Raw genomic sequence first — 24538 nt, 5'->3', positions numbered from 1 at the left:
GTCCCATGAATGCGGGGCCTGTCGGTGATGGCGGAGGGTTTGTTAGTGCCTGGCAGTTTCTGGCCTTTCAGACTTTGTGCTGCGAACACAGAGTGCCTCAGCCTGAAAATATGCGTGGGCAGAGGGGGTCGGTGAAAACAGTAAGTGCAATATAAAGTGGCTGAATAGAGAAGCTGCTATATGAAGGGAGAGGAAAGAATCTCCTCCCAACCTCATCCCTCTTTTCATTCCATATCATAAAATTTACTTCTCTGTGCTCAGTTTCCTCCATTCCATGTAGATTATGAAAGAAAAAATGACGGAATGTTAATTACTAAGATAAATCCTTCACATACAGTAATTTTGAAGTTCAGTGTTCTTAAGAACATGCAACATCCCTGGATCCATCAATTGTAACGATAGTTCTTTTGACGTGACCTGCCATTTATTACTCAGATGGTAGAAAAATTATTGGAGAAACCTTGGTGAGATGGCACCTTTTTTTTTTTTCTCTAAAGCTTTCCTCCGCATACATCCGAAGAGACGGTCTTTCAAAGGCTAATCCTTTTTCCCCCTAAAATGTTCATTTTCCTGTGAGTTTGCAAGCTTGAATTCCAGGAGGACTGACTATGAGTTAAAACATTAATGTTTCAGAGCCTGAAAATTGGAATAGGATGAAAAGTATTCCTGGCTGTTAATTTCTAAGTTTAACAGACATGATTCATGGCCAAAAAGCCAGTGCCTGGCTTTAGGGTTGAAAAAACAGACATGAATAAGAGAAAAATGGATACTTTTTCATCGCATCACAAAAACCAGTGCCTTTTTTCTGTTCGAAGAACTTCACAAAATTTTAAGATACTTGAAATAGGTTTTGCAGTTCCTTTGTAGCTGCCAAGCACTGTGTAACTTTACTGAGCTGGAAGAAACTTTATCTTGATGGGAAAAACGTACTTTGGGACATTATAAAACTTTTCATTGATGTCTCCTATGTACTTGCTCATTACCAAAACAAATGCAGAGGTCATGCACTCATACTAAAAGTAACTGTAAATTATTTTGAGCCTGTCATATGTATTAATATGTCATCTACAATTATAGTATGAAAACGTGTGTTTCAAAAAAAAATTAGGTTTTAATTTTTTTTGTGATTAGTGTGGGAGAGTATTTGATTATATTACCTTTACTTCCTAGTAGCTTAAATGGAAAAAAAGGAGCTATTTTGTAGAAAAGAGCTATTTTTAGAAAGAAACAAAGTCACAAAAAATTTTATAGGAGACCTTCCCATTCAGTGGCTGATAGTCTTGTCTCTGAGCCCTCTTGAGTCTGAACAAATGCTGCTCCACATTTGCTGGAGAAGTGTCACAAAGACTGAAATCTTTGTGGGAGAAATGTTACATGCTACTGCATTGACTTTCCTGCTGAGGCTGCTCAGCAAAGTATTGTTTCCATTATGTTCCTTATAGCATGTTCACAATTTCTACAATTTCAGGTATTTCAGGTACTTGCAGAGACTGACCACAGGACAGTGATACAGGTCTGTTGCTTCTCATGGCATGTTGTAGCTTTGTGTGGTTGTCTTGTGTCAGTGGCTTATCAAATGCTGTGCTGTCTTTCAGTGCAGCATGGCACTAACGCTAGAAATATTTATAATTGTTCATAATTTTTCTTACAAAAGTTGCAAGTTAATTTTGCATGTAAGGTTTGCAAGTGTTTTTATTTCATATTGCTACATCTCAGTACAAAATGAAACAGTCCAAAATATGCGTGTCTGTCCCTCTGTGCTAATTCCTGCAAATGCCATGGTGTGTCTTGCAGTGTGCAACGAGTAATTCTATTTCTGGTTTGACCATGAGAGAATAGCACTATTGTTATATAGTCACGTTTTAGATAGTTTCAGTATGTTACATAAGTAGTTTTTATAAGCATACACAAGGAGAGAAATAGAGACCTTCACAATGTTATTATCAAAGCTTATGTCAAATATGGTGTTATTAAAAGTAACTTAAAATGTGTTTGCAGGTCTTTTTAAGAAGCTATATTTCCTTTGTGTCTTTCAGGGTATCTGGGAACTAGTGTCAAAGATTTAACTGCTGTTTACTTTTGCTACTCCTCAGGCCAGCAGAGTTGAGGAAATTTCCAGTGTTTCTTTCTGAAGGAAGCATCCGTAAATTGTGTACTTGCAGACTGCTAAATGCAGTGGGATTACATGGGTATAATTGAGGGTCTAACTGAGGGTCTACAACCCAGTGCTGTGAGAAAGACCTTAATTTCAGAACTGAGACTTGAGTTTGTAGCGCTGGAAAAGAGAAAGGCAAACTCAGCATACTTTTAAAACAACTTAAAAGGGAGTATTGGTTGACCTTTCCTGTTAGTTTATACTGATCCCTCTTAATGAAAGAAAACCCACCATATTTTACTTGGATATTAAATTGCCTTTTCTGCTTCTGTCTGCAAGGCTTGCATGGTACTGTTTTAACAGGCAATGACATTCCTTTTTTCTAACACAAATAGTGTAGTTTTTCTTTTTTTGTTCTCTTTTTTTTTTTTTTTCAAGTAGAAAAAACTGGGGGAAGCAGAGGTCATCTATGTGTTTCCTTTACACGTTCCAGTCACTTTGACAATGTCATCCAATATGTATGTTTAAAAGTACATTTTGGAAGTAGCTGCCTGAAGTACCAGCTCTTAATTCTTTTTTTATAGTTATTGGTTAAAAGGGCACATTTTTCTTTACTTGGGGAATGGTCTGTTACCCCCTTTCTAGCTGTTTTCTGCCATGGTAGATACTTGCCTAGCCACTGTGGCAGAACTTGATATAACTGCTAGAAAGTACATATTCCTGCCTCTCCAGTGTGACCAGTGATCTTAATTATCTCAGTTTCAGAATACCTGGTTTGAAACACTTGATAATGGAGACCAGCTCTAAACCTGTGTGCCTTTTTAAAAACATGAGCTCTTTTTCTATTCTAAATTGGCAGTTCTAGCAATTTCTATTACACAAATACATATTCACAACAATTCTTACAGACTGTGAACTTGAATTGCATTTAGTCTTTGTTGCCATTCAAGGAGTACGTCAGATACTATCAAAGAGAGGAAACCTTCCTTCTAGATGACATTCAGAAAGATTTTGCAGCCGTGTCAGTTAAAAAAGTAATAATTTACAAGAACTTATTTTAATAAAACAAAATCCCTGAATGGAAGAGGAGGAGATCTTATCTTTTAAAATTGCTTAGTGATGTGTAGAAATTTGTTCCTGGAATCTGTAAGTTTTTTTTTCAGGTCACTTATTTATTATGCAGGCATGCTTTTTGCTTCACGAAGCTGCTATTGCCTTGGCATTAAAGCATACCAACTACGAATAGATTTGTTTTCCAGATCCATCAAGCATTCAGCTTCTGCAGTAAGTATTCCTTCAGCTTCATAGATAGAACTATTTCATGCAGTGGTTTAGAGACACACTAATTTTGCACTCTTGCCAATTACACGCATTAGCTGTCTTTCCTTTTTTTCTTATCTTGATCCAAACATTTCCTATCAAGAACAAAATAAGATGTTTGAATCAGTGAAACATTTAACCACACCAACATAACAGAACTTGGCAGTTATTGCTTTGCATATTCTTTTCTGTCTTTAAAGTCAGACCTAGCACTTACCATTTTAACTGCTTAAGATTGTGTAACTTAATTGTTTCCAGTTTCATTGAGAGGAAATAGAGCTTTGCAACATGGTAGATGGTTAGAGCTCGCACTCTTGTGCTGCATATGGAATGCTGAAATGTAAATTGTGTTCACAGGTCAGAACTTGTATCAACAAAGGTGTGTGTTAGGTCCTTCATAACAGATCCTTCAAACCATTATATTGGACAGTTGTAGCATATTTTGCCTATATGAGGAGTTTCTTTTAACATGCAAGCCACTTTGGAGAACAGATTCTGCCTGAGCCTGTTCTTCATGTACTACAATTAGTTGTGTTCTACTTAATGGATTTTGATATTTTCACTAAATGTGCTGAAATCTGATTCTGGGGTGTTGTAGTTGTTTGTTTTTAAATTTTCTTAAGATCTTGGCTTCAGTTGTAGCTTTTGACATTGAATTCCACAATTTAATTATACACCATGTAAAAATATTTGCTTTTATCATCATTAAATATGTTGCCATTCAATTTAATCACAAGTTTCTTTGTATTAGGAAGATAAAAATAAGCAGCATATGACTTTCTATCAGGTGTTTTCTGTGAATGAAAGTGTTAGGGAAAGCAAGAGGTCAGAGTTAGAACTTGATGAAGATATATCTCCTGCTTAACACTGCTCTTCAACTCCTGGAAATCCTAACCCTGCATCTAGAAATGGCTTAAAGATTATCAAGTGATGACATAACTTGACTAAAAGAAAAAAGTGTCTTAGGAGTTCTTATGCCTTTCTGGAAGAAAGAATGCTACTTAAGTTATCACTGTAAAATGCCAATTAACTTGTTGGCTTTTTCAAAGTAATAGGATAAACCTAAATCTCACTGTAAGCTGAATCTGTGAAAACCTGAAAACTAATGTAGGTCCAGCTATTCTGTTTGAAAACTAGTTTCAAAGTACAAGAGAAAATAAATAGGAAGACTTGAATCGTTAAATATTTAAACCTAAAATAGTATGAGAGCTGTGAGGTAAAGGCTCTTTTTACTTGTCAAAATGTTTTTAGCTAGAAAAAGTTACTTAAGTTCAGATTTACATTGCAGTTAATTATTAAAGTTCTGAATGTGATAAACCTTGAGCTTCTAGCAAATTTGAACAATCAAGAAGCTGTCCAATAGAACAAACTCACTCATGGCAGCATACAGAATTTTCATTATTAACTAGAAAGATTCAAGGTGAGACTTGCTATTCCTTGTAGTCCAAGACACATATGAGCAGAGAACTAGCTGTTTTAATTTTATACTTTCCCATTCTTCAAAACATGATGTATATGGTAGCTTCATTACTGTCAACAAGTTGAGTGCAAACATGTGCCTGTGTAATATTTCTACTGCAAGTCATTCCCATTGATTCAAAGTTGAACTGTGAAGTGTAATGGTAAAGCAGACATTTTCTTCTTGAAGTATGGTATCCAGAGTATGTGTTTTTAATCTTTCAGACAGTAGTGATAATTAGCAGGGGTAAAAGTCACTAAAATCAGAAGTCTGACTTAAAGAAACAGGGATGTCTGATGTACTGAGTGACTATGTAATTCCTATATAATTTTTTTCCTTTATCAACTGATTAACAAGGGTAGAAATGGACTTGAACTTTTTTGGTGGCACATAGAAATAAGTCTAGTTTCCCCCTCTAACCTCCATTTCTCATTTTAGCTTAAAAATACCACAACTATTAATATTTTTTTCTCTGCCTCTATAGAGGCATTGACAGTTTATTCTAAAGCACTTTTCCAAGATTGTTATGGAAGGTCTGAATATACAGCAAAAGCATGTTCTACTATGGTTTTGCTGTGCTGTAAGTAAATATTTCAAGGTTTTAAAAGTCTGAATGAAAATAGAAAATGTTTGTGCTAATTTTCTTATTCATCAATTTCACAAACAGAATTGCATCCAAAATGTATGCTTACCAAAGTGGATTGAGCAGGAGTTGGACTAGAAATAACACAGCCTTTAAGTTGTTAGTGCATCATAGAAAAAAAGAATGTGTGTATCCTTTTTTTTTTTTAGGTCATCTTTTAAAGCTGTGAAGCTGAATTATGCCCCTGCTCAGTCCTTGCTGAAAATTAGGACATTTTTGTATATTTTCTTGTAAGCCTGAATTCAAGCTATTATAGAAGCTTTGATGAAAGAACATGTCTATAATTTTGTATGACAACTGAATTCAGCTGGCAATGGTATATTTGAGAAAGCATGAAGGAGGGTTTGTCATGTGGAATCCAACAATATAGTACTTTGTCGTTCTTAACAAAACCCTTCTGTCTGTCTGTTTTGATCTTGCAGACAATGGCCTTCAGACACAAAAACACAAGACGAATTGAAGGCCTGGATAGCAATGTTTGGTAAGTAAAAGGAAAATATCTGCAAATTTCAGAAAATGTCTTTCTCTGATATGTTTCCTTTCCAGATTAATAATTATTGCCAATAAGAAAGTACGTAGCATTTGCTGTGTCTGATCAAATATATTTGGTACCTACTTAGAAGCAGTGAACCAAATTCTGCTAGAGGAGTGATTTAATTCTTATTCTTGAGCTTTAAATATTAAGCTTAGGCTTCCCTTCATCTAGTAAACCACATAAGACAAGTATAACTCTTGGAGATAGCTAGCTTTAAAATGTAATGTTAACTTCATTGAGTAATGTTTTTCAATTACACTTCATCTGTGTTTACCAAATGAGTCAGATTTCTTCTGAAAGCCATTGTACTTGTGTTCCTGATTTAGCTCATTATTTTCAATACGCTTTTTTTCTAGGCATTAAATTGGTTGTAAAGCAATATTGCTATCACTGGTAAATATGGGATTTTGTTAATTGGTTAAAACACTAATTTGGGCTTGCATTAGTTGTGTGTGTATATGTATATATATATGTACATAAGGTGTTTTGGTCATAGAATCATGGAAAGTAGGGATTGAAATGGACCTCCAGAAATCATTGAGTCCAACCTCCATGCCACAGCAGATCACCTCAGGCAGGTCACACAGGAACACATCCAGATGGCTCTTTAAAGTCTCCAGAGAAAGATACTCCACAACCTCTTTGGGCAGCCTGCTCCAGCTGCTCCAGCACCCGTACAGTAAAGAAGTTTTTCCTCATGTTGAGGTGGAACTTTCTGTGTTCCAGTTTGTGTCCGTTTGCCCTTGTCCTATCACAGACACCACTGAAAAGAGACTGGTCCCTTCTTCTTGACACCCACACTGTGGATGGGTTCTGTTATGCACCCACCTGCATAACATTTAGGTTTCAGCTTATGTAAGATCTTGCAGAGGACAAACCAATCAGCATCTATGTTTTGCTAGCCCCGAACTCATTTTTAGCAATTTATATTAACTTTTCACAGAACTGTGATTCTGTGTGGGTTGGGGTTTTTTTTGTTGGTGTTTGGGGTTCAAAAAAAAAAATCTTGTTAACATTTAGGTGGGAAGGAAAGGATAAAACGGAGAGCTTTCTTGTGAAGGGAGGAAAAAATGGTTCAGGAATCCTAACATTTCTATATGGCAAGCTACTAGGAGCAATTAGTGAGCAGCCTGAATGCATCTGTTGCCTAAAATGTAAAGAAAAAATTTATAGCACTCTGAGACCACTTGATAGTTTAAATGACACCTTCATGTGATAGAATCTTGCACCAGGGGAAGTTTAGGATGGATGTTAGGAAAAAATTCTTCACAGAAGGAGTGGTTGGCCATTGGAATGGGCTGCCTGGGGAGGTGGTGGAGTCACCGTCCCTGGAAGTGTTTAAAAAAAGACTGGATGAGGCACTTAATGCCATGGTTTAGTTGATTAGATGGTGCTGGCTGATAGGTTGGACTTGATCTCGAAGGTCTTTTCCAATCTGGTTAATTCTGTGATTCTGTATAATGTGTGTGTTCTAATTAGGTCTCTTTTATTTTGCAAAAAGTAGATTTAATTTCTGCCCATATCCAGAGTTACTGTCCGTTTGTGTTTGTGCACATCTGAACACAGTTAGTTGATGGATCCAGAAAGTCAGCCTTGTATTTGATTCCCTCTGACTCTGGTGGTTACTTACTATTGTCCCAGCTCCCACCTCTCTATGTGAGCACTCTACTTAAACATGTTTCCACTGCTGTGAATTTTGCAAAATTAAACACTTCCCCCCCCCTCCCCCCCCCTTTAATGCTAATGAAGGAAAGGATAATTTTATCTGGTATGTTAACCTTAAGCTATTTTTTCCCTTTAGGGTTGAATTTACAAAGGTAGCAGCAGATCCCTCAATTGTTAATCTTGGTCAAGGCCTCCCTGATATATCCCCTCCCAGCTACGTTAAAGAAGAGCTGGCAAAGGCAGCAGCAGTTGACAGACTGAATCAGTACACACGAGGATTTGTAAGTACTGTGGAACTTGAGATCCAAGTTCAGTGGAGAATATGCCACAGGGAAAATAAATTACTTTGCTTTAAATTGATTTTATCTGTAGGTCATACTGACATGTCCCAGATTAACTGGATCTATTAGCCTTATCTGTTATTAATGAGCATCTTCTCTGTGGGTTTCTTTAAGGCAAAATCCTTCATCGAGCAAAATGATAGAGCACATTTGGGATAGATTGTCTTCAAAGAGTCAATTCAAAGTTTAAAGAGTGTAAATTATACATTTATCTCTGATTTTGGTCAGAGTAAACATGAATCTGATAGGATAAGGGTAAGTGAGAAAGAAATACCTGATACCACTTGAGACATCACCTCTTGGATCAAGAAAACATTCACCCATAACATGTAGCAGGAGATTAGAATGTGATGAAAGCTGTAAGTTTTTAGCCCCTGGAAGATAGTCACTACTCCCTCTGTAAACTGGCCTGTACCATTTATGACAGGGTGTGTGTCATTGATCATTGTCCAAGGTGGGATACTAAAATGAACTATTACTGTTCTAGTATGAAGTCTTCCTTGTTTGATTTATCTTTCTTTTATTTTATGGCAAAGATAAAGCATAGTGAGAATCATGTGTCAGGATTGCTACAAGACCCTAACGAGTCTATCTAATATTTTTTTATAGATGATCATGTTATGCAGCAGAGGTAGAAAAATACTGTATAGACTGGTAGGCCAGCAACTGTGTTGGTAGTTGTGTCATCATTGTGTATATATTCCAACATAACCGCTTGCTTATATGCTGAGAATCTGCATGCATAAGGGACAACATCTAAAGGACAAGCTATCACAGTGAGCAGGGTGGAGGCCTCACCAGCCACCAGTACCTGAGCGAGGCAGGCCCAGAGATGGCTGAGGCCAGCACAGATTGCCAGGCTACATTGTGGTGGTGAGGTGGGCCTGAGGTTAAGCCAGGAAGTCAATCCACAGGTCACGTCTGGCATTGTTATCAATAGTTAGATGTAACTGGTGATCACTGGGCAGGTCCAGGGTGACATGTCAGGTGTAAGGTCAAGCCACAAAGTGAAGTGACAGGTAGGGGCCAGATTAAAAGAGTCTATGGCCAGGTACAAGCAAAATTGTAACTGAATTGCAGATCAGTGCATCAGTGCTTAGGTGGAGCTCCTGGAGCAGGGGCATAGCTCTGGATAGAGGCCTCAGGTAAGGCTGTCATGGCCACTAAGGATTATTAGGGCACTGAAGACCCTGGCAAGAACAGAAAGGAAAAAAAAATATCCCCAGTGACTGTAGTGTCATTCCATCCTTCTTTGAGTCATTCTGTTCAATCTCTCTGGGCTGTGTGCAGAGTCTCTGGAAGTACGAGACAGAGATATGTAAAACTCTCTGTATAAACATGCAAGTATAAAGTAGTTATTTTTTGTTGGACACACATAAAAGATGGCTCGGATTTAACGAACTTCTGGGGTAAGCGTTAGTATGTTCATCACCCATGGGAAGTACCTCAGAAGTCTTTGCTGACCAGACAGACAAAGTTTGGAGGAGCATTAGCACAGAGGGAGAGGTTTATAGCGAGAATGGGCTGCAGTCTACCTTCTGACAAATATTCACAGACTGAATCTAGAACAATTTGCAAATCAAGCATAAACACAATTTCCCTAATGCATGCAGTTATTCAGTATTTACTTTTATCGCTTCGTTCTTTTTTTCCAAATAGTTAATTCCAATGATCATTATGAATTTTTGCAGATGTATTATACTATAGATAGTAATTAAAGAGGAATTTTTACCATTATTTGCATCTTCATCCTTTGCTCTTCCTCTCCAAACTTCAGCATTTCTAAGGTTTTTGAGCACAAGTATTTATGGTAGCAAATACGGGAGGGAGGAGTATGCATGACGTACATCCGTCTGGTAATTGAGATGTCTCAGCTGTCTGTGGCACTTGGACCTCTCATTGACTGTAGAGCTATGACCTATAGAGCGGCCTAACGTGGCTTGGGTGGTGCAGCATTCCTGTGCAGCTGAGACACTCATGGCAAGAAATGTCTGTCATTCGAATCAGCAGTGACCTGTAAACTTTAATTTATGGTAATATTTTTGTTTACAGAAGGGTTCATGATTTTATACCTTTGTGTGGAGAAGTACAATGTGCAATATTTTAGAGAATGATTTTCATTACGTATTTGTGTTTTCTCAAGGAGCTGTCTTTTCTAGCAAGTGTGCAAAAAGAAAAAGTATTTTCACAGCAGGAAGCCTGTAGTCTTGCTGAGTAAACAGAATTGTACTTTCTTATTTAGGTATTATGTATGATCATTGTTGCATATTTATTTTCCTGTTCCTTGCACTTTTGAGAAGAATGCATTAACTGCTATGTACCTGTGGAGGACACTGCAGTGAATGGTGCTCTGAGATATGACTGTATGAATCATCATTGTGATCACAAGTGCTGTTTATCAGCAGTACACAAGCAAAATAAAAAGATGCCCCTTGCACCAAAGAATTTTTAGTTGAAAGGTAAGAAAGAGAAGGAGCTTCAGATGAAAACACGGACATGTGGGAAAGAGACTCTAAAAGGCAGTAAGGCTGAGTTTGTGTCAGAGTATTCACACAAAATCGCACAATGTTGGAAGGGACCTCTAGAGATCATTGAGTCCAACCCCCCTTCCAGAGCAGCATCACTTAGGACAGGCAGCACAGGAACGCATCCAGTCAGGTTTTGAAAGTCTCCAGAGAAGACTCCATGACCTGGGCAGCCTGTTACAGTGCTCTGTCACCCTCACCATAAAGAAGGGTCTCTTCCTGTTGAGGTAGAACCTCCTCTGTTCTAGCTTGTACCCATAGTTCCTTGTCCTATCACTGGGCACCACCAAAAAGAGACTGTCACCTTAATCTTTACACCCATCCCTCAGATATTTATAGACATTGGTAAGACCCCCTCTCAGCCTTCTCCTCTGAAGACTGAGCAGCCCCAGGTCTCAGTCTTTTTCATAGGAGAGATGTTCAAGTCCTGCAATCATCCCCATAGCTGTCTATTGGACTCAATCCTGTCTTTCCTCCTGTCTCTTGTCCTAGTAACCTTGTAGGCTACTTGAAGCTATCCTGAGATGGCATAAGAAGATAGAAATTAAAAAGCATCAGATATACAAAAATTAATTTCTTAGTAGACACAAATAAACTGAAACCAATGTGCAAAAAACTTCAAATCATGCTACCAGTTAACAGCCATTAGCACTGAAGGCTCATCTCGTATTTCTCTTATTTCCCAATATATTATTTTGATGAATGTGGAAAATCCCCAAATACAGGCTTTGTGCAGCACCAGGAGCACACCGGTCAGTTGCATTTGTTTGCTTTGAACAGGGTCATCCATTGCTGGTGAAAGCCTTGTCTCAAGTCTATGGGAGAGTTTGTGGAAGGGAGATTGATCCTCTAACAGACATCCTGGTGACCGTGGGAGCTTATGGATCTCTCTTTAGTACAATACAGGCATTAATTGAAGAGGGAGATGAAGTAAGTTTTGATTTGAAATAACATATACTCACTGAAATGAGAATTTGCCTGTTTTTATTTGTCCAGTTTTAAATATGAGTTAATGTTGGGCCTTCTCTCTGATCTCCATAAATTAGATTTGTAACAGTATCACACAAGCTGTGACCAGGAGATCAGCCTTCGGATGTCTTCTTATCATTCACCAGTTTACAACCCCCTTACTTTCATACTAATGGTACATGTAGCTGTTCCTTTATCACTGTTATTGTTAGGTGACACACACCAATTTCTTATTTAAAAAAACAGAAGACCAAATGTGGTAAAAAGTATTGCTGGTATTTCAATAACTGTTGTTTATTGAGTTCTGTTTTGAACCATTTCATGTAGCAGCACAGGTAGCAGAAAAGCCTGTTTAAAGAAGGGATTGCTAGTTTACTGTACTAGCTGTGATGATTCATGCCTTCACTACTGATGTTGGCCTTTTTGACAATCATATTAAAAGTAATTTTGGGGGGTATTTGTATCTGTAGTGGACAAGAACTTTTTGTGTTGTCATGTTGTTTTCCTTTCAGTGTTTTATCAGTTTTGTTTGTATAATGTATTCCCATCTGTGTCTTTTCTTCCCTTTGTCTTGCTCTGATATTCACTTCATTTTTCCTAACAGTTCTTTGCTATTAGCCTTTGGTGTTTTGTTTTGTTTGTTTGTTTGTTTTGTTCTGTTTTCCTATTATTTAGCCTCTATGCAATTTTCTTGGAATTTGTCCTCTTTTTTATCAGAAGATGTTCTGATAAAATTTGGGGACTTAAGCCATTCTTCTTAGATTTCTAGATACTTGGAAATCCTGGAATTTCATAGACAGAATTAGGGCAGCTGTTCTGTGGTTCAACAATTTAATGTTGCTGTCTTCCGTCTTTGTCTCGCACCTTCAAATCTGTGTGTAGGACCCAAACATTGCTAATATTATAATTGTAATGTGTAACTGTAGAACAACAGCCAGTGTGTGTTGTCAAAAATGTGTAGTGCTTATCACACTCAGACTGAGGACATTGTTATATGAGACTCTAAAGAGGAATTCCTCTTTAGAGTCTCATATAACAATGTTAGATCAGGATGGAGTGGTAGAAACCTTACCAAGTTAGATCACAGAAGTTAATCTGGAAATATGATGGTGTCATGCATGGTCAGTTCTCTTTCTGATATTGATGATTGTAATTTCAGGTAATAATAATAGAGCCATTTTATGACTGTTACGAACCAATGGTGAAGATGGCAGGTGCAAAGCCTGTTTTTATCCCACTGAGATATGTGAGTAACCTTTTAAAAATTACTTATCATATAAAGTTTCTCTTCCATATGTAATACAGTTTGATGCCTTACTCTGTAGTTATTCATAATATCGAATTTAATAACAATGAGATAGATTGCTACAGTGTAAGTCTGAGATAATGATAATCCAAAGCAGATAGAATATTTTACTAGTATTGGAGAAGGTGGGACAATGTTTGTCATTTCCTTTAATTTCTGTGTTCTGGAATCTGATCAAAATTCCTTTTGGATGTCATCCAGCGATGTTTTCAGTGCAAGTAAGAGAAGGAGAGCCACGTATCAGTGTAATTTCTGTATCTGCTGGTTTTCAAAAGATCTGGTTTCTAATCACTTCAGCAACTCCTAAAGTGACAGAATATAATTCTTTTCCAAAATTTGTTTACTAAATAAAGAACAATCATGCAGTGGAGTTATTTGCTATACATATGAAAACTACTGTTTCCTTTACTGGTGAAAAGGAGTAATTTTGATACGAGTTAATTTTCAGATTGGTACTGCTGGCCTTATGTTGGCAGCTTGCAAGGGTTGTTCTGGACTCAAAGGGTTGATCCTATTACCATTGCCTTGGATGACTGGCTGCCTTGGATGGGGAGGGCTGAGTTGCTCTTTAGGCAGGACTGTTGCATGAACACCATGAAACCAGAACACCAGAGTAACAAAACCTTTAGGACTTGCAGTAAGGAATAGCTGAGACTGTTCCTCTTCTTGTCCTCTAGGGTATTTTGGATGACAGGGTTCCTCCAAGTAATTTCTGTTTCACATCATTGTTTTTGGTCTGACCCTCTCCCTGTAATGCAGAGTGTGCCCATGCTTTTTGTACTCTAGCAACTGGCCCAGACTTTCTTGTGTTAATACCAGAGCAACTCCAGAGTCTCAGTGGTGCAGACTTTTTTGGTGTTAGAATATTTTCATATGGGCAAGGAAGAGGAAAAGACCTTGAATTAGTCAGTCTAGCCAAGCAGGCACACACTTGTTCTGGTGTCTGGGAAGACCATAAACTTCCCTGACATATGATTTGGCTTCCTGCATTACACACAGTTATAATCAGCATATGTGTAACCAGATCCTGGAAACGAGTTCCTGGGGAAGCTTTAGGACAGAGTGGCCATAGAGGACAGCCACTGTCATTAATAATTTACTTTGCTCTTAGCCTCCCTGCCTCTTCCTACAAGTGTCTTCTCCAAGGAGAGCAGGAGAGATTGGATAGGTTAAGCATGATTATGAAAGTGTCTAAGGGTGATAAGCTGGGCATCTCTGCTTAGCCTATGGCATATTCTATTCAACTAACGCATAAATTGTTGTTGCTTTTTTTCCTAGAAAAATGATGGAAACTCTGCGTCTAGTGCTGACTGGGTGTTAGATCCTGCTGAACTTGCAAATAAATTTAATTCCAAAACCAAAGCAATAATTCTGAATACCCCACACAACCCTATAGGCAAGGTAAGAGCCCTGCTTTAACACTACTGCAATTTCAGAGTATGCCTTAAATACTGTGATTAATGCATTGTCCCTTACTTTCTTGTATACCAGGTGTTTAGCAGAGAAGAGCTTCAACTAATAGCTGATCTCTGTATTAAACACGATACCCTGTGCATCAGCGATGAGGTGTATGAATGGATGGTGTATAAAGGAAATAAACACATTAAAATAGGTACTGATTTTTTTGTAGCACCTTAGAAGTGGTGGTCTCAGAGATAATGGTTGCTGGAAGGAGCTCAAACTTTAAGCTTTGAATACTTTACAATGTTTAGAGGACAGATCCTCTCTTTTCTGAGAAATGTTTTAAAGAATAATTTGCAGCTAGAATTAAAAAACACTTAATTGACTCTGAAGCAGCTATCCATATAAACCAGTGGGACTAATAGTCATAAATCAGTTGTGATCATTGGAATATTCAATTCTTTTGGCCATGACAAGTGTAACTGCTGTTCATTGGACTGTGCTTTGAAGAACTAATAGAAGGAACAGGGATTAAAACTTCCTTCTCAAAGCATTGTAGAGACATTCAATGAGGGAAATGCATAGTGGAAACAATTATTTTTGCTCCATTACTTATAAAAATAAAACTCCAAAACATACAAAGGTTAGTGTGGAGAAAGCACCTGAATACTGTCCCTCAAAAGTGCAGAGACAGTATTAAATAATTGACACTGAATTCAGTGAAGTCACTGTGTGGCCATCTGAAAGCATGCTAAGACTTCAGGCAGTATTGCTACAGGGGTTAAGTACCATTGCAAGAACTTTTAGAAAACCAAATATGATATTGTGTCCATGTCCCCCTTGTTTTACTTCTGGATCCAAGTTTACTGAAGTTAGTGGAACTGTGCCCACTGTCTCAGAACAAATGAATCTAGTGCAGGTTACCAAACTCCTCTCCCAACCCTATAATACCACAGCTAAGCATTTATGTAAAATTTCTGGTGTGATAGTCTTGGTTTGGATCTGCTGATACATCTGAGCTGGCTAAAGTCTAAATCTTCTTTCTTACATGTACAGACATTTTGTTTCTGATGGTAGTATCTTACATGAAATGTTATGATGTATTTACTATTACAATGAAGGCACATTTCAGTTGTGTGCAACAGAGACATTGAGTTGAGATTAAAAAAGGAAATCAAGAAACAAATACAACTTAAACATGAAAAATCTTAGCTTTTTTCCCTGGCTTTACCACTGGTTGAACACTGAGGAACTTTGCTTCTGTGCTTCAATTCCATTTATGAAGACAGGCAATAAAAGAAACTTTTTATTACTGGGGGCTACATAATTTTAAAAAACTAATCTTATAAATTATAAAAAGGAAATTCTATCTAAATCACCTTGTAAAGCTTATTGGCTCAGCTACACAGTGATTGTATTTGCCATGTATAGACTAATAGTCTGTTTTGAAAGTGGCCTAATGTCATGGCTCTTATGGTACCTTCTCAAAGACCTTCAGACATGGAAGGGAACATTTTGGGTACATTATCGTGGTAGTAGTCTGAGTCACTGCATCCTAACCAGTTACCACAGTAACCAATCCTGTGTGGCTCATCATAACCCAATTACAAAGTAAAATGAGTTAAATTAAAGCTCTCTTTATGGTCTTAGCAGGTGATTCATGCAAACACCTGTCTGCAGAACCAAAATCTCTGTGGGTGGTGTAAGGTAATCCATTTTCTTTTGCAGTGGCAGCAGGTCTGAACACTCATGCTGTCAGTTACACTTTGTCTTAGTGTACAAGTGGTGAATTCTTAAGACACAGTAGCTCTGTTGTTCATTAGTATCACTATTGTCATTTTAATCCTTCAAACAAAAACATTTCCAGTTGAACAAAAGGCATTCTGTAGTTTAGCATTAAATGTAAAAGTACTATATAATGATAGTGCAGGTTAAAGCTTGGACAGTTGATCAGCAAGGTTTAGGTACATATTCTCTAACAGATCCCATGATACCATCTTTACTGTTAAAATGACTATAAAACCTTCATGGTGACACTGTAAACAGTAAAATTCTTTCAGTAAAAGAAACATGGTTGCTCTTTTAAACCTAAGTTTCTTATTTTTTTTTAAGTCTACAAAGATAATACAAGAAAAATTAATATGTTATTTTACTCTTTCAAAACTCTTATATTTCCATATTAGTTTTTACATACCCCATCAAATGCAGTGATGCTTTGTGAGAGATGCAAAATGAAGATTGCATCCATTTATGGAGTCTGATGGTGGTTCTTTCAATAGAATGTGACAGGGGTTGCTAGACACAGATCATAAAGTTAGTACAGTCTTTGTGCTGTCACTGAAGCAGTTTTCTGTAGTGTAGAGCACTTCATCATGTTTCTTATTGTTATCTGACTTCCATAAAAGTGTGGATGTCCTCTAAGTAATCATTCAGGTTGCAATGGCAGATTTAGATATTGCATCTCATTTACTGCAGATTCTAAACAAGCCTTTCAACATGCTGAGTGCCATCTCAGCTAACAGGCTCATTATATGTGCTGGTTTGCACTTTAGATTTTAAATTGTAGTCAGACTTGGTTATGGTGTCATATAATGGCACAGAGGAATTTCCCTCTCTATTTAAAACTTGCTGCTTGTAAAAGCAATGGAACTGCTTCTTCCCTGTGCCCTTTTGCTGTTGCTATTGTTTGAAATACTGTTACATTCCAACTCCAAGGTTGAATTCCTATGATTGTGTGGCAAAGCAGTCTCACAAGAGAGCATTAGCAGTGAATTGAAATTCTTTGTGTAGTCCAGGAGAGCTAGTTTGGTTGCCATTAGGAAGTGATCTATACTCTTGACCTAGCTAGCCAGAAGATGCATCTGTTCAAACTACCTTAATCCTTATAGAAATCCTTAGCTAGGTGTCATTGTCAGTCCTAGGCCTGTTCAAATTATGAAACAAGACAATCTATATATTCACTCTGCTAGTTTTCTGATTCTTGTGGTGTTTGGTTCCAGGTTAGAAATCTTGGTAATTCTTTTCTTTTTCTAATGTCTTAGTCAGCAACACTCAAGTGGAGAGTTCTATTAAAATGGCTTGCAGTGCCTGAGTTAACATTGTATATGGTGCTATTATCAGGCATCCGGAATAATGCTGTCTTGAGATGAATGGGTAGCCACTTCCTAGATCATACCTTTCTTATGAATAATTAAGCATTTGAGCTGAGGATAACTCACATGTAGTTTTCATGGACTGTGTCTGTAATTTTTTGCCTCTTTCTCTTTTAATTTATCCTTACCTTCTTTTCATGCCAAAAAGCATTGGTCCATATATCCTTTCTTATTTGTTATAATTGTTTTAATTTTACAGTGTTCTTAGTGCTTGCTTAATAAGCTGCAGTGATATATCAACATGTAGGTCTGAGCTAGGGGCAGTACAGTTTTTCTAGCTACATAGCATGTGTGAGTGCATTTATACTCAAGTGATTTTTATTTTATATACAGCTATGTTGCCAGGTATGTGGGAAAGAACAATAACTATAGGAAGTGCTGGAAAAACATACAGTGTAACTGGCTGGAAGGTAAGAAGAATCAGTATAAAAAGAGTTCAGTTATATAAATAACAGAATGCATTTATTTCACTAAAAATTCTCTGTTTTTATGACCTGTCCTTTGAAAGCTTCTGTCAAATCTTTGTGTCCCTGAAACATGAAGATAGCATTCAGTTGGAGCAATTACCTATGTATAACAGGCATGCTTTAATTTTCCTCATCTCTTGATTTAATAAGCTCTTGTGAAAAAGATGCACTAAAAAATAAACATGGTATGATTTGTGCAAAACCAGTCAAGATTCCTGGAGAAAATATGGATATGGTAATATTTTAGCTTTCCAGTTTTATAGTGATGTTTTCAGATTGTGTTAGTGGTATGTTTTGGAGTGGCTTATATTTCTGTAAAATATTTAGTGATAGTATTTTGTTTGACTTCAAAATATGTATCAGAAAGTAAACAAAAATATTTAAACATTTGGTAACTAAATTCTCTCTTTTCATCACCTGTCTTCATACTGAACCATGACATACATGATTCATTACTAAGGTTTTATATTCAAACAGCCTTTGACACAGGAGCTTATGAGGTGGAGTAATTCAAAACCAAAATGCTTGATTTGATTTCTAACCCTCGTTATATGAAGAGTTAAAAGTTTGCTTAGTACCCTATGAGAGAGAGGGATAAGTGGAACTACAACAGCTGATACAAGTCTCAGTTTTTGTTTTAATTGCATCATTCAGCAAAGTTTGTGTAAACCAAGTATTTTCTTAATTCTTTATTAAAACAAATTCACTACCAGTACTTAAGAGAGAAAAATTGAGACAGTGGCTGATTTTAATTCTTTGTTTATATTGACTAACACCACTGCTCTAAGTATAACATAGGAATGCTTTCTTCCCTCAGCTTGGTTGGTCTATTGGCCCTCCGAACCTGATTAAGCACTTGCAAGTTGTTCATCAAAATATGCTGTATACTTGCCCAACTCCAATACAGGTAGGTGGTGGGGCAGAGGAGGTTATTTTCTGGTGCAGCAAAACTATAGGCCTTGCTGCAACAAAACAATCACAGCTATGAATTTGAGTTGTCAAAATACATATTCAGGGTGCAACAAAAGGAGACAACAGACTTTAAAAAGAGAAAAAACACAGTCTTTCAGACTACCTATAAACTGCTGCTACTTGTGTAAAACATGACAATTGTAATTTCCTAGCAAATACAAGTATAAACTGTTACAATAAGATCTGTCTACTAGTTTCTAGTATTCTATGATACCTTATGATTGACATTTAAACTTCACTTCAGATTGTAAACTCTTATGTCAAGGACTACTGTATATGATTAGTGCCTAGCACGTGATTGGGTGCTTTGGGTGTTGCCACAGCGCAAAGTAACAAACACGCTCGGACATAGCTTGTGTAATTTATGTATGCTGATTGGGTTAATAAGGGCCAGAATCAAAGAAAAATCCACATGGTTTCACTGGAAAGTGTGTGTCTGTGAGTTCGCTGAGTGTCCATCAGTACTTTGAACATCAATTAAATTTCCAGGAGGCTTTGGCACAAGCGCTTTGGGTAGACTATAAACGCATGGATGACCCAGACTGCTATTTTTACTCACTGTCTCGAGAGCTGGAAAACAAGCGTGATCGGATGGCTCAGCTGCTTCAAGAAGCTGGACTAAAGCCTGTCATTCCAGATGGAGGATACTTTATTATTGTTGACGTTTCTGCACTAAGTTAGTATAAGATTATTATTAAAAAGGGTGTGGAAAGCAAATACTATAGTTCATCTGAAAATGCAATTTTCATTTTAAACTATATTCTCATTTCATGTTGGCATAATGTTGTCAAAAGTACTAACTGCAACTGAAATGTTGTGTTTGACCATAGCCTGGGAAGTAGATTTTTATAAGCTTCAGTAAAGCCTTTATTTGTGGTCCTAACTACTGTCTGTTTTGCAAATCTTTGGCAAGGTTTTAGGGAGGATAAAGGATGTGGATAAAAAAATTCTGTTTTCAAAAGGTCTATGATTATGAAAAAGTTTTGGGAGCCAAGGAGACCTAGCTTAGTATCCTGACTTTGTACCATTTGTACTTTCCCCTGTTTGTTTGGTTTTGTTTGTTTTTCTTAATATGAAGTCATACCCTGAAGGCATTCTGATTTCTAAACACTCTAAAGTGCTACCAAAATTTACAAAACCTTTTGGAAATTCAGGTTAGGGTAACTTTGGAGAAAGAATTCCCACAGGGGAATGTTTTCACATTTTTCAGTAACTGGTCCTAATGACGCTTGTTATTCACAAAGAAATGTTTAAATGCGGCTGGACCTTGCAGTGCTATCATGTGTCACAAAGCTTTAGATACGCTAGTTTCACAGATGAAAAAATTGCAGTTGCAGTGATTATTCCTGTCCATGCAATAGATCAGTCTTCAGTGCCCTCCACAGTCTTAATCTCTGTATCCCAAACTCGAAGACTTCTTGGACTGCTGCATGGCTTTCTTCCAAGCTATGTGTTTGAATTTGTTTTGAACGGAAAGCAAGTGCTCAGGTCAGAATGGAAGGGATCAATCTGTTGGCCTATTTTAATTGTTATTGTATAATTTATTAATTTTCTTTTAAAATAAAGACAGTCTTAAGTGTTAACTATAATAAAATGTTGTTAATGAATGCCTTCCCAGTGGAGTCTAGGAAATCTTACAACATGTTTTAAATGTAATATTTTAGATGTGGATCTCTCTGACATAGATGAGAAACAACCTTATGACTATAAATTTGTCAAATGGATGATAACATCTAAGGTAAGGCATCTTAGTCACATGCTAGTTTTAGAAATGCTTTTCTGTTGAAATCAAGAGCAACACAACTGTAATTACTTAATAATGTAGTAGAGATACTCCATTCAAAATATTACTTGGTGTTTATAGTAACTGCTGATAATGATGTGACTAAAATATTGCTAAATATGCTGAAAATGTACCCTGTAGGTTTGTGTTACATCCCAACAGTTTTCTTTCAGCATGCTTGAATGCTACTTTTACAAAAAGTACCTATGGAATGTTTTGCCTGAGAAAAGTAATTTGAATTTAGTTAAGCCTAGCAAGTAAGTACAAACCCGGACCTTTTCTTTCCCTCACATGTTGGGGGGGGGGGGAGTTCTAAAAGCCAGAATAGTAAAACCATCATGCTTAAAACAGATCTATTTTGTTTTAATACATATATAAAATAAGCAAATAATATTTCTGGTTTATGTTTCAGAAGCTGTCAGCAATTCCTCTTTCAGCATTCTGTGGTCCTGAGACAAAAAGGCAATTTGAAAAATATATACGCTTCTGCTTCATTAAGGTAAATTTGTGTCCTGGGAAGGCTTAAGACTCCTAAAAATCAGTGCAGTACAGAAAGATACAAGAGACTGATACATTTTGCCCAGGATCTCCTGAGTTGGATAGTTTTAGGAACAGAAAGTTAGACTGGTGTGAAATTCAGCACAAAGTAGCTCCAACTGTCCTTTTGCTGAGGGACTTAAAACCACATATATGGGTGGCATAGCTAAGAAGGACAAGTGGCAGAAAATAATTCAGTAGGCAGGCCTTTTTTAACTTACTATAGTGATTTTTAAAAACATTGTTGACTAGTGGTAACAGTGAAAATGAATGACACAGATACCCTATCAAACTAAGGTGAATTCTTTAATCCAAAGCAGGAATTAATTGTATGGCAAAATGCTCTACTCTATGGTCATTCAGTTTCCAACCACAACAACAGTGAAGAGGTCACTTACAAAGTTTAGCTCACTTGCCTGAAAATACTTAGGGTTTCACACAAGCTCCAAATTACAAAAGAAAACAAAGACACAGGAAGTCATCTTACATGTTTTTTTGTGAATTGGCTGACTTTTGCAAGAATCAGCACTGAATTCTTTGTGTAGGCTGGCTTTGTAGCTATAACTGCTACTGAAAAACTGACAGATACTCACAGGATGCAAGTGGAACTGCCAAATACTGATAATCATGACTGCTACTCTCAAGAGCTCCATACTTGCAGTAATAGTAATATTCTTTGTTTTGCAGAAAGACAGCACACTAGACGCAGCTGAAGTGATCCTGAAGAACTGGAATAAGCAGACAGCCTGATTTTTCTTATTAACTCTTCCATCTGGTATAATTAATTTGTAGCACTGTGTATAAAATAAATAGGTGGTACAGGTATTTTAAAATAAGAAAAAAGTGGGAGGTGATTTTGGTATGAGTATAGCAACTAGGGGTGAGACTTAAATATCTTGCAATGGACAAAAATTAAGATATACCTAATATTTGATAACTGCAGTGACTTTCTGCATACCTACCTACCCTGTCCATGCACAAATTGCATAGCCTTAAATAAACCAATTTAATTAAATCATCACAGAATTTATACCATAGACAAGACTGAAAAGTGCTAAATTGCTATTTTTCCACAACTGTCGTGTGCTTTTCTGGAGGTATTCAGTTCTCAATAAAACCACAAAAGCAGCACCTAGATTTACTCATGTCTGCCTAGTTAGTTATTATGTGGATGGATGTACAAGGCAGAACAGAAGACACTGTTTTAGAGGCTCCTTCACAGTCAGAGGTACAGTGATGTAATTAATCCTATCATCCTTTTTCTTATCGTGTTCACAATATTGGTAACTTCACAACACACTTATTTTAAACACTTATGTTTCCGTTGTTACATATGAAATATCTCACTACTATACTAATGATTTACCAGCTGAAGCACCAGATTTGAGTTGGGAACAAAGAGGTGACTAATGTTTAAACGTAGTTCAGCATTGTGTATAGGTGCAAAGCTTTATTCCCTCTGCAGTGCTTTGGCTGGAGTAAGAGTTAATTTTTTTCATAGTGGCTGGTATGGGGCTGTGATTTGGATTTGTGCTGAAAATAGTGTTGATAACACACATTTTAGTAACTGCTGAGTAGTGGTTACACAGTGTCAAGGCCTTTTCTGCTTCTGTCAGACTGCCCTGACAGAGAGAAGGTTGAAGTGCCCAAAAAGCTGGCAGAGGGGACCGCTGGAGCAACTGCCACAAACTAGCAACAGCGATATTCCATATCATGTGGCAGTCATGTTCAGCAATAAAACTGGGGAGAAGGTCGATGGAGTGGGGACTGCTCTTTAGGAACTGGCTGAGCACCAGTAGGTTGGTGGTGAGCAATTGTTTACATTTGCATCACTTGTCTTTCTCTGATGTTTTTTTCCCCCTTTCCTTACAATTTTAAAAATAATTATTTCTTTTTAATTATTAAACTCTTTATCTCAGCTCATGAGTTCCTTTCTTACTTCTACCCTTCCAGTTCTCCCTCCATCTCACTATCACAGGGAGTGAGTGAGTGAGCAGCTGTGTGGTGCTTAGTTGCCAGCTGGGGTTAAACCATGGTCCTCATGTTAGAGGTTCTATTGTCTTAGGCTTGAGTAGTTATTTTTTCCCCTATTTTGTTCAGGTGCTGTGATGTGGAAATCTTTTTGTTTCATGAAATGTCTGAACACATAAGATGCACCACAGAAACTAAAGTACCAAGCATAATTCAGCTGCTCTGGCTATTTATGGTACCCTTAATATGCTCCTTTTGAGGCATTTGACTGACATCTGCTATTGTAACAAAATGACTATTGGCTAAATCAACAAACCCTTACAAAGGACCTCTAGATATTCAAGTAGGAACCAGTTCATTGTGTTTGCAAAGGCATCTGAATATGCCATTGCATTGTGGTAGAAATGATGCTAGTAATATTAGCAGTATAAGAATTGCAATTTGATTGCACATTTGTATTTCTGACAGCAGCTAATATGAGATACTTAAGGTGAAATTTTAAGAAATTCCCAAATTGCCAATTAAGTTTTAAGATTATTGTTATAGCTGAAGTGATGGGAAAGAACAGGTAGAGCTGGGGATAAGATGAACCTAACATAAGTTAATAACGTGACCTGTTGCTGACAGAGACTGTTAATGGTATACTCATCTGCCACACGAACCATTTCTTTTCCCTGCTGTTTGTTGACAAAGTGCTTGAAAAATTGATGCAGGTAGAGAGTAAAGAAATCCTGAGATATGATCTATAATTTTTTTGCAACACTTCTGAAAATTCTGTGGTGGACATGAAGTTATTTTAATTTGATGAGAATAAGGTCAAGAGGAATCTGCTGCTGACAGTGATTGCCAGCTGATGATCTTTTTTCATAGAATGGATTGCATGAGAAGCCAGGACAAACCTAGAAAGCTTGATGGGACTGACAATGCTGATGGGGCACAGCTGTTGCAGACGCTGCTACATACACATTTCAGAGATTATAAGGAAACTTAGTATTGTATGCTGTATTCACACTGACAGTGGAGGTTTTATTGCTGTTTCATCTTTTGGGTTTATTGAGCATTTATGAAAAAGGTCATTGGCAATGGAAAAAAAGAGAAGCTTCAAATTAGTATCTTAGCACTGTATCTAATAGTTCATCTATATATACTTATTTTAAATCTAAGGAATGTGTCAGCAGGTTCAGACTGGCCCATTTTCAGCCAGCACACAGCATTTCAGTAAGCAGGAAAGCGTTTAGAAGGTGTGTGGTAATGAATTTGACTCAATATTAGCATGGATTAAGACAGCTTTTCAACCCCGCTGAACTTTCTTCTGTGGGCTAGCAAATTGAAAAATATTATTTTTATATAGTGGAGATGTGTTCTTAAGTGGTGTGAACAGCCCCTTGTATCTGGTT

General features: G+C 37.2%; 1 protein-coding gene across 1 annotated transcript; it reads left to right on the top strand.

Moving 5' to 3' along the window:
- Positions 1-5939: 5939 nt before the first annotated feature.
- On the top strand, positions 5940-22776 carry KYAT3 (kynurenine aminotransferase 3). The gene is made up of 12 exons (XM_054384639.1): positions 5940-5998; positions 7854-7998; positions 11364-11513; positions 12712-12798; positions 14137-14259; positions 14350-14470; positions 17745-17821; positions 18696-18785; positions 19340-19526; positions 20515-20588; positions 21046-21132; positions 21858-22776. The coding sequence occupies exons 1-12, from the start codon at positions 5943-5945 to the stop codon at positions 21918-21920; spliced, it is 1260 nt and encodes a 419-aa protein (XP_054240614.1). The 5' UTR covers positions 5940-5942; the 3' UTR covers positions 21921-22776.
- Positions 22777-24538: the final 1762 nt, after the last annotated feature.

This window comes from Indicator indicator, chromosome 10 (genome assembly GCF_027791375.1).
Source record: "Indicator indicator isolate 239-I01 chromosome 10, UM_Iind_1.1, whole genome shotgun sequence".
NCBI classification, from domain to species: Eukaryota; Metazoa; Chordata; class Aves; order Piciformes; family Indicatoridae; genus Indicator; species Indicator indicator.
The sequence above is the reverse complement of the archived record's forward strand: the minus strand, read 5'-3'. Positions and strand labels throughout refer to the sequence as shown.